The sequence below is a fragment of the Anomaloglossus baeobatrachus genome, chromosome 3 (assembly GCF_048569485.1).
Source record: "Anomaloglossus baeobatrachus isolate aAnoBae1 chromosome 3, aAnoBae1.hap1, whole genome shotgun sequence".
NCBI lineage: Eukaryota > Metazoa > Chordata > Amphibia > Anura > Aromobatidae > Anomaloglossus > Anomaloglossus baeobatrachus.
Window position 1 is genome coordinate 568,907,341 of NC_134355.1, and position 17,450 is coordinate 568,924,790.

Consider the following 17,450-nt stretch of genomic DNA (forward strand, 5'->3'; position numbering starts at 1 on the left):
GGAGTGTAGTCAGTTGGTCAGTCTGTGAGTAGAGAGAGAGTTAGGAAGTAGTCCTTGAGCGGTGAGGAGCTCAGAGGAAGTCGGGAGCGGTGGCTCCTGAAGGAACTGTCTAGGTTGCAGACGGAGGTCTGGGCCTAGAGGAGTCGGACCCCCGGTCGCAGGGGATTGTGGCGAGGTGCCTGGACCTGTCGAGGAGGACAGCCGGCAGCCTAGCACTGTCGGGAATAGCTTCAGGCAACTCGATAATTCACCTGAGGAGAACGGAGCCTTCATGATCCGTTCCCACCCGCTCCAGAATCAGGGCATTAGTTCAACGAGGGGAATAGGATTTTCCTATCCAAAACGGTCCAGAAAATACCAAGCTTGAGCCCTGAGAGCAAGCTCCCATACATAGTCATAGTAGGGAATGAGGCCTGGCTAGTTCCATGCTATCAGGCCACCAAGTTGAAGTAAAACTAAGTGCCAGGAGGCAGGTCACGAATCACCAGGCAGCACCATTGGAGACGGGACCCGGACGAGCTACCCTCAGTGGCAGTGGTTTTCAGAGACTTGGTTTACCCGGTTGTCAGCGTCTGCTTATGAACTGAGTGAGTACGAGAGTGACCCCTGCACTCCATGGCACCCCCTCACCGAGTCCCGGGGCATCCCCCCTACCCGTGGAGGGCTACAACACCTTGCTACCCAACTCCATCACCCCGGGTATTCCCAACCCCGGCAGCGGCGGTACTCCCAATTACCGCACACCACGGGTGGCGTCACAAACTACATATCAACTCCCCTGTAAATATCCCCTTTCATTTGAGTGGCCGCACGACCCCCAGGGCCGGAGACCCTCGAGCCACAGCAAACCCGGATCCTAGCAGCTCGGCGGCTTCCACGGGGGCGACACAAAATGTTTTACCTCTCAGAAAGAATCAGCTGTGATTCCGTGCTGTCTTGTCTGTATACTCTTTTACTTCTTCCCCTTTCTATGAGCTGTGGTATGATCAGACCAGGTCACTGTACGGTCAGACACGGCCATTACACAGTACATAGCAGGGACACATATATAAGATTATCTCAGCACAGGAACATTTCTTTTACACATCCAATTGTGGAACTTACTATTTTTTGAAGATCTATTGATTAAAGTGTACTTTGTTTATGGGAAACCCCTTTAAAGATTAGGTAAAAATCTGTAGAGAAAGAATGTAGAAATACTACTAGTTTAATTTGGAAAGTTTGACATCTACGCGTTTCTGAGTCAGACTGACACCTTCTTGAGGATCAAACCATCATCATACAAATAAGCTCTAAGCTATGATTTAAATACTAAAAATTGTGAAGTGGGGATATTGCTTCATGAGCGTCTACAATAAAAACTTCAAACATATTGCAAAAATTAATGTTAGTTTAAAATAATTAGAAAACTTGTTACAAAAATCTTAATACAGTGATTTAAAAAAATTAATAATATTAAAAATAAGGTTGAAAATCCGAGCTCTGGGAAGATGGGATGATTGAGGTGGGTGTATCCATAAGTATCTTTATTTGGACACAGTTGGTAGATATAGCTGCGTGCCGGATGGATGATTGTACGGGGCTCGAGCTGATACTGAGTGTCCAGTTACATAAACAATAACAGCAGGTGTTACATTATTGTAAGTGATGGGTTTCCATGGTAACCATGACGTTATATGAGGCACAAAAGCCGGGTTGTGGACATAATTGGTCAGTTTATGTTGACTTTCTTATAGTCTTTTGTGTATGTGTAATCTAATAGAGATCATTAGAGAAATTTGTTGGTAATGATTTTTAGAGACTAGTTGTCTGAGAGCTGGAGATTCAAGCTTAAGAGGGGAAAATGCTCATCAGGAAAACTAGTTATAAACATGGATATTTATATGGCTACTATTCTATGCAAGAACCTCATAGTGTCTGACACCTAGACTGATTGTAGCACTGGCATCCCTGCACTCCTCTGCTTCATCCCCAGCCACGGCCGGACTGCATTGCCCTGCTACGCCTCTCCACGGCCGTCCACATGTGAGTCTCTGTCTTTCTCCTACCCCCAGGGTCTGTGCATGTGACACAGGTCCCCTGGGAGCACGCATGCTCACTCTCTTAGCACACCTATTCTCATAAGTGCCTTTCCGCCTATGGCTGAGGGGCACTAGGTACTCAAGGCATCCTACCACTAGGGGAGGTGCCTGAGTAACAGGGTCAGTTAGTGCATGCCCATCTAGCTAGATAGTTGTCAGGTCCTGTTGCCCACTGTCTGTTACCTGTACCTGTGTCCACCTACCTGCACCTGTCATCCTTTTCTGGTCATACCCTCTATACCTGCCGGCTCTTGCTGTTTTATGTGCCTCAGCCATCCCGGCTGCACCTGTCTGTACTAGAGACTCTGCCTGTCCTTCCAGCCGTTCTGTATGCTTCAGCCATCCTGGCTACACTTGTCAGTACTAGTGACTGCCTTTCTGTACCTGTGCTCTTCCCTGTCCTGGGGGTCAGCTGCCACAGTCCTGAACACTGACCTTGTAATGGTATCTGGCATTTATCCAGTAGGTGCTTAGTTAAGCCCCTCCCATGACAGGGCAAACTTGGGTCCACTCCCGGTCATCGCCTTATCACCATCGGTGAGTGTAACACTGACGCAATGCATTTCACAGAAGGAATATACATTATTAAAGGTGTTAGATATTTATGGTAATAGCTAACATCTAGGTGTCTGCCTGCAGAAAGCATTTCCGTCCAAAAATGGTACAAGACAGAGTACACGGTGACTCCGTCTGCTCCATTATAGGCAGTGGCCCCGGCGGCGCATGTGTCTGAAACCCGTTTTTGCAAGGCGGGTTCGGATGGAAGCCCGGACGGGACCAGTAAAGGTAGGTAATATCCTAACCAATTTCCTCACTTTGCCAATCAGAGTTCCAGCATGTCCCTCTTTCAGACTATCTCTTATTGCCAGCTGCAGCGTGTGCACAACACAGCGCATGTGATAAATAGGAGAGAGATTTCAAGCAGCTTCAACAATATCTTCTACGTTATTCCTTTTATTTTGCTCCCTTATGTAGCGCTATTAATTCCTCAGCACTTTACAGATGTGATCATCACTGTCCCAACTAGGGCTCACAATCTAAATTCCCTATCTGTATGTCTTTGGAGTGGGGGAGGAAACTGGAGAACCTTGAGGAAACCCACGCAAACACGGGGAGAACATACAAACCCCTTGAAGATGTTGTCCGTGGTGGGATTTGAACTCAGGACCCCAGCGCTGCAAGACTGCAGTGCTAACCACTGAATTCTAAAGTATCATTTTGCTGTTCTTCTGTTGTAATATCTGTTTGTTTCTCAGTTACAGGAACAGCACTGTGGCCTTCTATCGGAAAGTTTTCTTCTAGCTTCTCTTCACCTTCAAGATTCTCATTCATCAATTTAATTCTACTTATGTTTGAAGCATTGTCAGCTACAATAGCAAGAACCTGTTCTAGCAGTTCTGAGATGAGTGCAAGCTTCCTTCCCAGTGTGTTTTTACCATTATCTGTAGAGGAGAAGCTTCACTACTTATCATGTGCATAAAGTGCAGCACAGATTCATCTCAACTAAAAGCCTAGATCATCAGATCAGGAATAGAACAGATATTTGAGATATTACCTAATTTTCACAAATTCTTATGAAAAAATATTCAGCAAACACTGCATTGAACTACTGTACCCAATTTATTATATATTTTAGGAGTTGGAGTCTGTCCATTTCATACTGACTCTGACTTTACCAAAATGGACACCGACTCCACAACTCCAACTCCACAGCCCTGGGAATAACTCTGACATATTTAATGCAACTTGCAAAATCATTACAATAAGCAATATGTGAGAGGTAAAATTATTTTTTTACTAAATATGCTATAAAATTAAAGCTGCAATATGTTTAAAAACGGTAATCAGGAAACCATAAAAGTGAGGTTTTTTATCACATCAAGAAATCACAGAATTTTGCATACCAAAGACTGATGTGCAAGATGAACCACGCCAAAAACAGTAGTCAGCAAGATGTGAAAATACCATAGTGTATATATAAATATAACAAGAAATATTCAGACTAATGCGACCTATGCATTCAGGTAAAAAATCAAATAAAATCATAAGTATATGGTGATTTTGACAATATTCAATTATCAACGAACTCAATTAAAATCCTTCACAAAATTAATTCATAGCAATCCAGATATATAAAAAACTGTTAAAGGGGTATTCCCATCTCCATGATCCCATCTCCTTATGTAGTGGGTGTAATGTAGTGTAGTTCTCCTGATATGGCCATGTCTCTTACCTCATGTGCAGGGCATTACAGCTGAGCTATCCCTGGTTATGTCTGGAGTTGAGCGTGGTTCTAGGTTCGTGGTTCTCCAGTTCGCGGCTCGAGTGATTTTGGGGGCTGTTCTAGATCGAACTAGAACTCGAGCTTTTTTGCAAAAGCTCGATAGTTCTAGATACGTTCGAGAACGGTTCTAGCAGCAAAAAAACAGCTAATTCCTAGCTGGCTTTCCGCTGTAATAGTGTAAGTCACTCTGTGACTCACACTATTATGAAATTTCAGTGTATAGTGTGCGGGAACAGCGCCTTCAGATCACTGCTGTATGGATAATGGCGATCGCCATTTTTTTTTTTTTCCTTGTCTTCCTTCCCTAAGCGCGCGCGTGTAGTGGGGAGGGCCAGCATGTCAGCCAATCCCAGACACACACACAGCTAAGTGGACTTTTAGCCAGAGAAGCAACGGCATGTGTGATAGGATGTCCATGTCACATGTCCCTGCATTATAAAACCGGATTTTCCTCCAGCACGCCATTATCTGCCTTCTGCGTCCTTGGTGTCAGACATCACTGGCGCAGCTCCGTCCTGAGTCCTATCGCCGATACTGCTGTATGCGCTCCATACACAGCGCTGGACAGCTTAGGGTGAGCACTTTCTATCAGTCCTTTTAAGGGCTCGTACCGGCAGGGTCAGAGCCATAGGTGACAGGTCCTGAAAACAGAGTTTAACAGCTACACAAGATGACAGCGTCTGTGTAGCTAAGGTCAGGGATTTCCTTGCTGCATTTCCCCATTAGGAGGGAATAGAAAGGCAGGCTTCCATTCCTCTACCCAGAGCCCCACAACCCTGGCACTGTACCCTCCTGTCCTCTGCACACTCCAACTCATTATAACTAAGCCATTATACTAGCAAACACTGAGTGTACCTAGTGGCATCCTAAACGTGGCTATTGGACTTCTGTATAGTCCCAGTAGTGCACAGATATTTGCAGCACCTCTGCCTGCATTGCACACTCAAACTCATTGTTACTAGGCCATTATACTAGCAAACACTGAGTGAACCTAGTGTCATCCTAAACGTGGCTGTTGGACTTCTGTATTGTCCCACTAGTGCAAAGATACTTGCAGCACGTCTGCCTGCATTGCACACTCAAACTTATTATAACTAAGCCATTATACTAGCAAACACTGAGTGTACCTAGTGGCATCCTAAACGTGGCTGTTGGACTTCTGTATTGTCCCACTAGTGCAAAGATATTTGCAGCACGTCTGCCTGCATTGCACACTCCAACTCATTATAACTAAGCCATTATACTAGCAAACACTGAGTGTACCTACTGGCATCCTAAACGTGGCTATTGGACTTCTGTATAGTCCCAGTAGTGCACAGATATTTGCAGCACGTCTGCCTGCATTGCACACTCCAACTCATTGTTACTAAGCCATTATACTAGCAAACACTGAGTGAAATTAGTGGCATCCTAAACGTGGCTGTTGTACTTCTGTATTGTCCCACTAGTGCAAAGATATTTGCAGCACGTCTGCCTGCATTGCACACTCAAACTCATTATAACTAAGCCATTATACTAGCAAACACTGAGTGTACCTAGTGGCATCCTAAACGTGGCTGTTGGACTTCTGTATAGTCCCAGTAGTGCACAGATATTTGCATCACGTCTGCCTGCATTGCACACTCAAACTGATAGTTACTAAGCCATTATACTAGCAAACACTGAGTGTACCTAGTGGCATCCTAAACGTGGCTATTGGACTTCTGTATAGTCCCAGTAGTGCACAGATATTTGCAGCACCTCTGCCTGCATTGCACACTCAAACTCATTATAACTAAACCATTATACTAGCAAACACTGAGTGTACCTAGTGGCATCCTAAACGTGGCTGTTGGACTTCTGTATAGTCCCAGTAGTGCACAGATATGTGCAGCATGTCTGCCTGCATTGCACACTCAAACTGATAGTTACTAAGCCATTATACTAGCAATTTATGCTGCCAGTTTAAGGGCCGTAGTTGCATTGTCAGGGATATTTATTCTTTATTATTCTGCTGTTAATAAAGCTAGACCACCGCTGCAATCTACACCACCTCTCAATTTTTACTACCACATTTTCAGTGCACAATCTTGTTGCAATCAACATGAATGGCAAAATGACAGATGCTGGTGGAAAGGGGAAGAGGCGTGCTGGAAAAGGAAAAAAAGGGTTTGTCCGTGGGGAAGGTGGCAAAGCTCCATTATCATCTGCTGAAGATAGACCATCTACCGGCAAAAGTAAGATGCCTACTACTTACCGTGGACAATCCGATGTGCTCCCTTTTTTACGGACACGAACAACAGGAACAAAAGTAGATGATGGCCAAAAAAGGAAAATGCTTGAATGGATCTCAAGTGGTCCAACAAGTGCCCTCTCAGCCACTTCAAGTACCGCATCCAAAAAACACCAGTCCTCTGAGTTGTCATCCCAATCAAACTTGCTTTCTCCCAGCTCTGAAGTCTCCATCAGCCCTGCACAGTATGGTGGAACTGAGATGGCTGAGTCTGCAGAGCTGTTCAGTCACACTATAGCCTGGGAATCAGAGGTCTGCTCCCAAGCTACAGTGAGTACAGACCAGGAAATGGTCTGCAGTGATGCCCAGAACCTTTGTGACTCTGATTCAGGCCGTGAGGACCAAGTTTCTGAGCATAATGTTGACCCTTTGTCACAAACTGTAACACCTGTGGTTATAGACAATGAGGAACATACTGATGAAGATGAGACGCAGATACCCGATTGGGATGACAACTTAAATATTCGGTCAGGGCAAGAAGAGGCTCGGTCTGAGGGGGAGGGGAGTGCAAACACAACAATTGATGATGAAGTTCTAGATCCCACCTACTGTCAACCCCCAGTCAGGCACTCGAGGAGGTCAACAGAGGCGGTGGAGGAGGATGCAACCGACGACGAAGTTACCTTGTGCCTTCCTGGACAGAGTCGGAGCACTGGTAGCACGTCTACAACTGCATCCTCAGCCACCACTCTGCCTCTGAGCACTAGTCGGGGGGGCTCAGCAGGTCGCATGCCCTCTAAGCCTTGCCTAGCCTGGTCCTTTTTTGACATAGAAAAAAATCGCCCAAATTATGTGATGTGTAAAATTTGTCGTGAGTCTGTTAGTAGAGGTCAAAACCTCAGCAGTTTGACAACTTCTTCCATGAATCGTCACATGAATAAATATCATAGGTCCAGGTGGGAAGCTCACTGTGCTGCAATGCGGCCTAGCGGAGCGAACCATCCACGGCCTGCCCCTTCCAGTGCATCCGCGCGCTCTTCATCTTCTAGGACTGTGGGGACAGCTGTCACACCTGGTTTTCCACGCACAACTTCCACCACTGTAACCGCAACAGGCACTTTGCTTGGTAGGTCGTCAGTTGGTTTGGAAGGGGAAACAAGTGAGTGTGAACAGCTCTCTCAGACATCGATAGCACCAACGTTGGATGAAGGCAACATCATGTCTCCGCCTGCACTTTCCTCACAAACCTGCATTTTTCCAGGGACACCCTACTCAACACCGTCTACACACAGCAGCCAGATCTCTGTCCCTCAGATGTGGTCAAATAAAAGGCCATTTGCTGCGACCCATGACAAAGCTAAGAGGTTTACTCTATCCCTCTGTAAGCTCTTGGCTACCGAAATGCTGCCTTTCCGCCTAGTGGACACACAGGATTTTAGAGACCTTATGTCTGTCGCTGTGCCCCAGTACCAGATGCCTAGTCGCCACTACTTCTCTAAGAAAGGTGTGCCCGCGCTACACCAGCATGTCGCACACAACATCACCGCTTCCTTGAGAAACTCTGTGTGTGAACGGGTGCATTTCACCACCGATACTTGGACCAGTAAGCATGGACAGGGACGTTACATGTCGCTGACTGGGCACTGGGTAACTATGGTGATAGATGGTGAAGGGTCTGCTGCACAAGTCTTGCCATCCCCATGACTTGTGTTTCAATCCTCTGTCTGTCCAAGTTCCGCCACTGCTTCTGCCTCCTCCACCTCATCTGGGTCCTCCACCTCCGCCCCAAGCCTGCCTGGTCAGGCCACTAGCGTTCTCACTGCGCAGAAGGAATCACGCACCCCTCATTACTATGCTGGCAGCAGAGCGCAATGGCATCAGGCGGTCTTTAGCTTGACATGTCTTGAGAATAGGAGTCACACAGCTGAGGAGTTGTGGTCAGCTCTGCGGTCAGAGTTTAATAAATGGTTGTCTCCACTCAACCTGCAGCCTGGTAAGGCCGTGTGCGACAATGCTGCAAACCTGGGTGCGGCCCTTCGCCTGGGCAAGGTGACACACGTGCCTTGTATGGCTCACGTGTTGAACCTTGTCGTCCAGCAATTCTTAACACACTATCCCGGCCTAGATGGCCTTCTGACCAGGGCACGAAAACTGTCTGCTCACTTCCACCGTTCAACCGCCGCAGCTGAGCGACTTGCATCTCTCCAGAAGTCTTTCGGCCTGCCGGTTCATCGCCTGAAATGCGATGTGGCGACACGCTGGAATTCGACTCTCCACATGTTACAGCGACTGTGGCAGCACCGCCGAGCCTTGGTGCAATACGTCATGACGTATAGCCTGGGCCAACGAGATGCAGAGGTGGGGCAGATCACCCTGATGGAGTGGTCTCAGATCAAGGACCTATGCACCCTTTTGCACAGTTTCGACATGGCGACGAATATGTTTAGCGCTGACAATGCCATTATCAGCATGACAATTCCAGTCATTTACATGCTGGAGCACACACTAAACACTATTCGGAGTCAGGGGGTGGGACAACAGGAAGGGGAGGAACTACAGGAGGATTCATATGCGCAAGGGACAACAACATCACCAAGGTCCAGACGTTCATCATCACCAACGCAGCAGGCATGGGACCATGGGGGACAGGGATCAACAAGGGCGCATAGTAGCAGGCGAAATGTTGAGGAAGGTGCAGGAGAACATGAAGAAATGGAGGACGAACTGTCCATGGACATGGAAGACTCAGCAGATGAGGGAGACCTTGGTCAAATTTCAGTTGAAAGAGGTTGGGGGGAGATGTCAGAGGAAGAAAGAACGGTTAGCACCTCTATGCCACAAACACAGCGTGGACGTGGTCCGCATGGCTGCGCAAGACACATGAGTGCCTTCTTGTTGCACTACCTCCAACATGACCCTCGTATTGTCAAAATTAGAAGTGATGATGACTACTGGATTGCCACACTATTAGATCCCCGGTACAAGTCCAAATTTTGTGACATAATTCCAGCCATAGAAAGGGACGCACGTATGCAGGAGTATCAGCAGACGCTGTTACTCGATCTTAGCTCGGCTTTTCCACCAAACAACCGTGCAGGTGCAGGGAGTGATTCTCCCAGTTGTAACTTGACAAACATGGGACGGTCTCGTCATCTTCAACAGTCTACCCGTACCAGTAGGACTGTATCTGGTGCTGGTAACAGCAATTTTATGGAATCTTTTCATAATTTTTTTAGACCCTCCTTTGCAAGGCCACCAGAGACAACAAGTCTGACACATAGTCAACGGCTGGAGAGGATGATACAGGAGTATCTCCAAATGAACATCGATGCCATGACTTTGCAAATGGAGCCTTGCTCCTTTTGGGCTTCAAATCTAGAAAAATGGCCAGAGCTCTCCAGTTACGCCTTGGAGATTTTGTCGTGTCCAGCTGCCAGCGTTGTCTCTGAACATGTCTTCAGTGCTGCTGGGTGTGTGCTGACAGATAAGCGCACGCGTCTGTCCAGTGACAATGTGGACAGACTGACGTTCATCAAAATAAACAAGTCATGGATCCACCAGAAATTTACTACCCCTGTGTCATCCTGGGGAGAGTAAATGCTTGTGGATTTGGAATGTGCTTGATGCAAATCAAAACATCCTGTTTGCAACTAGGGCACAAGTGCTGCCACTGATAAGGTGTCTGTGTGGCCCAATTTTTTGAAAAAAGGGAGACACCGCTTGGACTAACCCTTGCTTGCTGTGTTTTTTAAAAATGATCCAAGATGAACAGAGCTGGGATCAGGAAAGACTTTGCTACCTACCCCGGTGTCATCCTGGGGACGGTTAAGAATAGCGTATTTTTGAATGTGCTTGATGCAAATCAAAACATCCTGTTTGCAACTAGGGCACAAGTGCTGCTACTGATAAGGTGTCTGTGTGGCCCAATTTTTTGAAAAAAGGGAGACTCCGCTTGGAGTAACCCTTGCTTGCTGTGTTTTTTAAAAATGATCCAAGATGAACAGAGCTGGGATAAGGAAAGACTTTGCTACCTACCCCGGTGTCATCCTGGGGACGGTTAAGAATAGCATATATTTGAATGTGCTTGATGCAAATCAAAACATCCTGTTTGCAACTAGGGCACAACTGCTGCCACTGATAAGGTGTCTGTGTGGCCCAATTTTTTGAAAAAAGGGAGACTCCGCTTGGAGTAACCCTTGCTTGCTGTGTTTTTTAAAAATGATCCAAGATGAACAGAGCTGGGATCAGGAAAGACTTTGCTACCTACCCTGGAGTCATCCTGGGGACGGTTAAGAATAGCGTATTTTTAAATGTGCTTGATGCAAATCAAAACATCCTGTTTGCAACTAGGGCACAAGTGCTGCCACTGATAAGGTGTCTGTGTGGCCCAATTTTTTGAAAAAAGGGAGACTCCGCTTGGAGTAACCCTTGCTTGCTGTGTTTTTTAAAAATGATCCAGCATGAACAGAGCTGGGATCAGGAAAGACTTTGCTACCTACCCCGGAGTCATCCTGGGGACGGTTAAGTATGGCGTATTTTTGAATGTGCTTGATGCAAATCTAGTTGTGAAGTGTACAACTGAGGCACAAGTGCTGCCACTGAAGGGGTGTCTGTGTGGCCCAATTTATGGAAAAAAGGGAGACTCCGCTTGGAGTCACCTTGCGGTGTTTTACATGATTTTAGAAGGGCATGCCTTGCCTATATCTGTGTCTCGTCCTCTTTTTCCTCGTATCGCTGTTTTGTTTTCACATGAGAATTTGTTCTTGTCACTTTCCCATGTGTTTGTGTTGTGTTGTGAGTTGTTTGTCACCTTTTGGACACCTTTGAGGGTGCTTTCTAGGTGTTTTTATGTGTTTGTGATTGCCTGCCATTGTTTCCTATGCAGTTCGAGTTCGGTTCGTCGAACGTTCGACGAACCGAACTCGAACGGGAGCTCCGTTCGGTGAACCGACCTCTAGCCGAACCGCGACCGGTTCGCTCATCTCTAGTTATGTCCCCAAGCAACTAACTGTCACTACATTAGTGGATGTAACCATGGATACCTAAGCTGCAATGCTCTGCACATGAAGTAAGAACAGTTGCATGTGATGAAAGGTGCATAATTGCTCTACATTCCTTCTCCAGAGAAACTAAGTGTTTGTAAACTGCTTTTGGCTGGCTATACAACATGTACGGTTCTCTTCAGGTGAGCATCCACTACCCCACAGCTGGTCACCTTCGTAGGGATAGCAGATAGGCACACAACACTGGGGTTCTCTAGACAAAATAATTTTAAACACTTTATTACACCTTCCACCATCATGGCTGACATGGTCACGCTTCTACGGTCCTGCTGCTGCTTTCTCCAGGGGTACTCCATCTGGCCTATGCTGCTAACTGGGACCTAGTCCTCCAACTGCCAGGCATATGCCTCCGTTTACCCCCCTCTTCTCTCTTTGGCTACCCGTGGTTCTCTCACTGCTCCTGACGGCATCTAGTCACTTGATGTCCTTTGGTCCATATGAGATTCTATGCCCCACGGCCATTTAGTACCTGGATTCTTCTAAACCCGCCTAGAATGCAGAGAAGAAACAGTTATTTCAGCCGTGCTACCACCACTCGGAACGTATTAATAATTTATGTCTTTTATTTTGTATGCTCAGGTCAACATGTTTCAAGGGTCGCAGCCCCCTTTATGAGGACATCAAGCAAAGAACATAAATCTTTATGTTTAGGTTTATGTTCTTTGCTTGTTGTCCTGATGAAGGGGGCTGCGACCCCTGAAACGCGTTGACCTGAGCATACAGAATAAAAGACATTAATTATTAATACGTTCCGAGTGGTGGTAGCGCGGCTGAAATAACCGTTTCTTCTCTGAAATCTTCACATTCATCTTAGGACTGCAGCTGATACATCTAATCTCTAGGCCATTATAGAGGTTGTGACTGGCACAACAGCTATAGGTGAGTACCCTCACTTTCCTTTATCCTATTGTTACCTGGTAAGACCCTATTGTGCTTCTCCTCCACAGATTTTTCTTCCTATAAACCCGTCCAGAGGTGAGACGTAGGCTACGGACCCTTGGAGGATACCTCCAGGTTTCCCGACAGGCCGAAGTTGCAAAGCCACATCCTCACTCCAGGGACCCTACTGCAGAACTGGCACCTCACAAGGCCGGCTTGCTAACCAACCCACTGGCCATCTTTGACTCCTCTCACCTTCCTCTAAGCTTCTTTACAACCAGGAAGTGTCTAACGCTACTACATCTATAGAACCTATATTTCAGAGTATCTGGCCAACACATCTTGCAATACATAAACATTACATTGCATATACTTTGCATTAAGAGGTCTCGACGCTATGTGGCACCGGTCGCTACACACCTCCAGCTCTGCTGCATTCAGGAACCGTACTCACTAGCAGCAGCACATATCATCGCATACATTGTAATACTCAGCAGTGCATGTAACACACATGGCATAAAACGTACTCTTTATAAAACAGCAGAACAGCACCACACAGTAGGGGTGGGGATAGCATGAACCTCCTATACAGGCTCGCTCATCACTAGTGTCTACATGTCACCCAGTGGCTGTGACTAAGTTGCAGCCTGTATAGGGTTTTCTCAATACGCTGTGATCATTTTTTTTATTTGCTTCTCAATGGAAATTTACAAAAATGTCAGAATGCATATATTCGTATTTTGTCTTGTAGAAATGTCCTGTACCCAGAAGACAAAAAAGCTGTAACTGTAGAGAAAGAGAAAAGTCTCAGTCTTCAGAGACAGCTAATTATGTTTACCAAAACAGTTTTAAAGGCGTGAGATAGAAACACGAGGAAGTGGGTTTTTGCAGAAACAGGTGGTGGTTGAAGTAAGACCACATTTAAGTAAATATTTTTATTTCTTGTATAAATGTTGATTCAGTCTAATAACATTGGAAAAATATATAGAGATGATTGTTTTGTGCATTTTGAGTTTTTTGCTTTCTTCTCGATTAGTAGGAAAAGAAGTTCTAAGATTTCCTCCTAACCTTTGTTTTCCTCCTAATCTCTTCCCTTCACTAATTGAACTTGGTGGACAAATGTTTTCATCTGTACTAATTATGTATCTATGTTATATTGCAGCCACTTACAACAGCACAAACTGCTCGGATATCATGAAGGAAAGGAATCCAAAAGTAGAAATTTTCTTGATGACTCTACTTACATGTGTCTTTATTTTTGGGACAATATTCAACTCACTTGCTGTCTGGGTTTTCTGCTTTAAGATGAAGAAGTGGACTGAGACCAGGGTGTTCATGATGAACCTTCTTTTCAGTGATTGCTGCCTTCTCTTCACTCTCCCTTTCCGGATTTATACCACCCAACATTTATTTCCTTTTAACGAAACCTTTTGTAATGCTCTTCGCTTTTCTTATTTTTTGAACACATACTTGGGCATTGCAATTATCACTTTGATATCCATAGACAGATATGTGGCTATAAAGTTTCCGATGAGAGCAGGAACCCTACGTTCTCCAAAAAAGGCAGCCTTGGCTTGTGGGATTGTCTGGCTACTCTTTTTTGCAACACGTCTCTACCTAGAGCTTGGCACGGATCTACAGTTCAGAGATTCGTCCAGATGCTTCCGAAAAGTGACCACAAAACCTTTGAAGAGAGCCTTGTATTTTACTGTTTTTGGGTCATGTATCCCAATGGTTATACTAATCTTTTGCTCAACACAAATTATATGGACGCTAAAAAAGAAGGAGAAAATGAGCATAAATGAAGAAAAGAACATTGAGAAAACTATCAGCATAGTAAAAACTAATCTGGCAATCTTTTTGCTTTGCTTTTTGCCCCTTAGTATTGGAAATATTGTGAGGTTTGTCATTGAATCCATAAGTGTAAATTGCTACCTTTTGAAGGCAATTAATGACTTTGTCCATGTCGCACAAGGCCTTAGTGACCTAAATTGCTGTCTTGATAGCATTTGCTATTACTTTGTGGCAAAGGAGTTCTGGGAAAAAGCTTCACTGTTTCCAAGGTTTACAAAGCAACTAATCCAAGACCAAACAAATGAGTCTAGCATATAGATGTGGAAAACTGTGTCTGGAATGTTGAGAAAAGCTTATTAACTGAAAGGAAACCTATCAGGTCTCTTGGGCTGCACAAAACCGCTACCATTATATTACATAGCCACATTCCTGCATTTTACTAAAGGGCTTCATGTCCCAAATGAATGTTTACTTCTGTGCTATTTTTTTTTAATTGTACTGCTCGCCATATGCTAATTAGGTAGAACTAGTCCAGGTAGGTGTCACTTCATCCAGACCAGTTCACTTCAGATGATGAAATTGACTGTAGCCATGTCTTCCTGGCCATCGTTATGCCTTGGAAAGTGGAACAATGCTGTTCCTCAGATGACTCAGCCATTGGGGATGATGTAAATCACTCCTTGAAGACATGATTACAGCATCTGAAGCGGATTAGTGAAGAGCAGGGGCAGAATGATCATGGTCGCAAGGATCGCAACTGCGATCGGGCCTGGGGGTCCAGGGGACCTGCCAATCCCAGTCCCTGCTTCAGCTGGATGTGGGTCCAAGGTCACACGTCCAGCTGAAATGCATCGTTGTGTAGAGTCCTGTTGGGTCCCTGCACTGCGAGACACGCTGCCAGCCGAACAGAAGCCATCCCCATGACTGAGGTAGCGCATGACAATACCGTCATGAGTTGCCATAGCACGGACACCGATGATAGTGGAGGAGGACGCCGCGCGACGTGGGACCCAGGGAGGTGATGAGTACAGTATATACCAGGAGGGATCCAGGAGAGGAACATATATACCAGGAGAGGGAAAGTATATGCTAGGAGGGCACAGTATATACCAGGAGAAAAAATATATAACAGGAGAGGGACATGATTGGAGACATATACGCTAGAAGAGGTCCAGGATGTGGGACATATTTAATAAGATGAGGAAAATACCAGGATGAGGAACATATACACCAGGATAGGGGACAAATTAACCAGAATGTGTGACATTTACCAGAAAGTAGCCCAAGATGAGGGACATTTACCAGGATGGGGGACATATTTGCCAGGAAGTAGTCATGGATGGGGTACATTAGAACAGGATGGGAGACATTACTACATAATAATGGGAGGACAGCTCTTATGCCTTTATAGGATTTAGAATGCTAAATGTATAAATATGTATACATACATCTGACCAACATGCGGGGATGGGGGAGAGCCCAGGTCCAAATTTTGCCACGGGGCCCATCGAACCCTAGTTACGCCACTGGTGAAGAGATGCCCATCCACACTAGTCCTACCAGATTAGCATAGTAGTGATATATTAAGTTATTTTAGCACATGAATATATAATTATTTGAAACTTGACATGAAGGGCTTGATTAAAAAGCAGGAATCAGATTATGTGATATACTGCTGAAGGTTAGAGGATTTTAAGAGACTGGACAGGTAATCTTTCATGTTTCTTGGCCATCATCTACACACATCTCTGTGGACTTTTCAGTGATTAGTGGGGGTCTCAGGACCCGGCCCCCCATCGATCTGCAGGAAATTAAAGTACCTGCAAAATATAAGAAAAGGTTTAGTTGCTCTTTAAGTAACTGCAATATGTAAATATTTTGCTAAATTATTACAGTTTTTTGGTTATTTATTTCTATACAGTGTTTTCATTTCTAGTTTGTAATATATAGAATACATATATGGTTACATATAGATACAGTAGAATCTTTTATATGTATATAATGTGATATTGTAATTTGTATGCTGAGACCAAATGTGGTTGTTTACTTCATAGCAAAGTCAGCATTACCCAGCATCACCAGCTTCCTATCTTATCTGTTTGGGTCTCGAATTGTTACTGTCGTGGGACAGAAGAATCTGCCATTTTGTCTCTCAAACCTTTTGTTTGCACTGCAACTGTTAAATTTAACCAAGTAGTGGATTAACTATTACATTGTATTAAACTGTGGCAATAAACTTAAATCCAATATTGTCCACAGCCTGTGAATTGGTAATTCAGGTTTACAGATGTCATACATTTCAGAGGGTTTAACACTAGAACTACTGGACTCGTGACACCTATATAGAAATACATGGTGCAAAGTAGTCAAAATGATTACCTCAGTAGTTCTAGTGTTAAGAAAAGGTAAGATCCCTTTTTTAATGTAGGACCAAGTTTTTCAACAGTATTTACATAAGTAACAAGTATATAATAATAGATAGTGTACTAATATACCTTATTAGATAGAGAGATTATGAACCAAAGTTTCACATTGCAGATCTATTGATGATCTATTGATGTGATAAGTTAAAGGGTTATTACCAAATTGGCATCTTAAAATACTATTAAACCTCATTATATTGGATATGCACAGTATGTGTACACCCACTGACATCTAAAAGGGAACCTGTCAGGTAATTTATGTGATCTAACCTTGTAGCAGTGTGATGTGTGTGCTAGTATCCCCTTCCTACCCATCCCTGTGTTGTAATATTGTGTAATGTGAATGTATAAAGATATGTTTTATTTCTTACGTGTACCCTATGCAAATGAGCAGGGGCTCTACCCCATGGGTGTTGAATCACCCTGTGGGCATTTGCATGTTTTCCATGGTATCACTCCATGTGGGCATGATACCATGGATTTACATGAGCGATGTCCCGTCACTCCTTGAGATTCCACGCATGTGCACTTACCATTCCCGCAGCCTTGTTTGTCAGCCGGTGCTTGCTTCTCGTCTTCTGAAGCGCACTGTGCAAGACCGGAACCGCAGGAGTCTATTGAGCATGCGCAGTGCGCATCTGAAGACAAGAAAAAAGCACCCGGATACCAAGGCTGCAGGAATGGTAAGTGCGCACTCGCGGGATCTCAAGGCGT

General features: G+C 44.9%; 1 protein-coding gene across 1 annotated transcript in view; it reads left to right on the forward strand.

The window, feature by feature from the left end:
• The window catches only part of LOC142295564 (G-protein coupled receptor 35-like), a 46,597-nt gene extending 29,489 nt beyond the window's left edge, over positions 1–17,108 (forward strand). The window contains exon 4 of the mRNA XM_075338673.1: positions 13,682–17,108. Within this exon, the coding sequence (XP_075194788.1) occupies positions 13,682–14,631 (950 nt within the window). The 3' untranslated portion in view covers positions 14,632–17,108. The remainder of the gene's footprint in view (positions 1–13,681) is intronic.
• Positions 17,109–17,450: the final 342 nt, after the last annotated feature.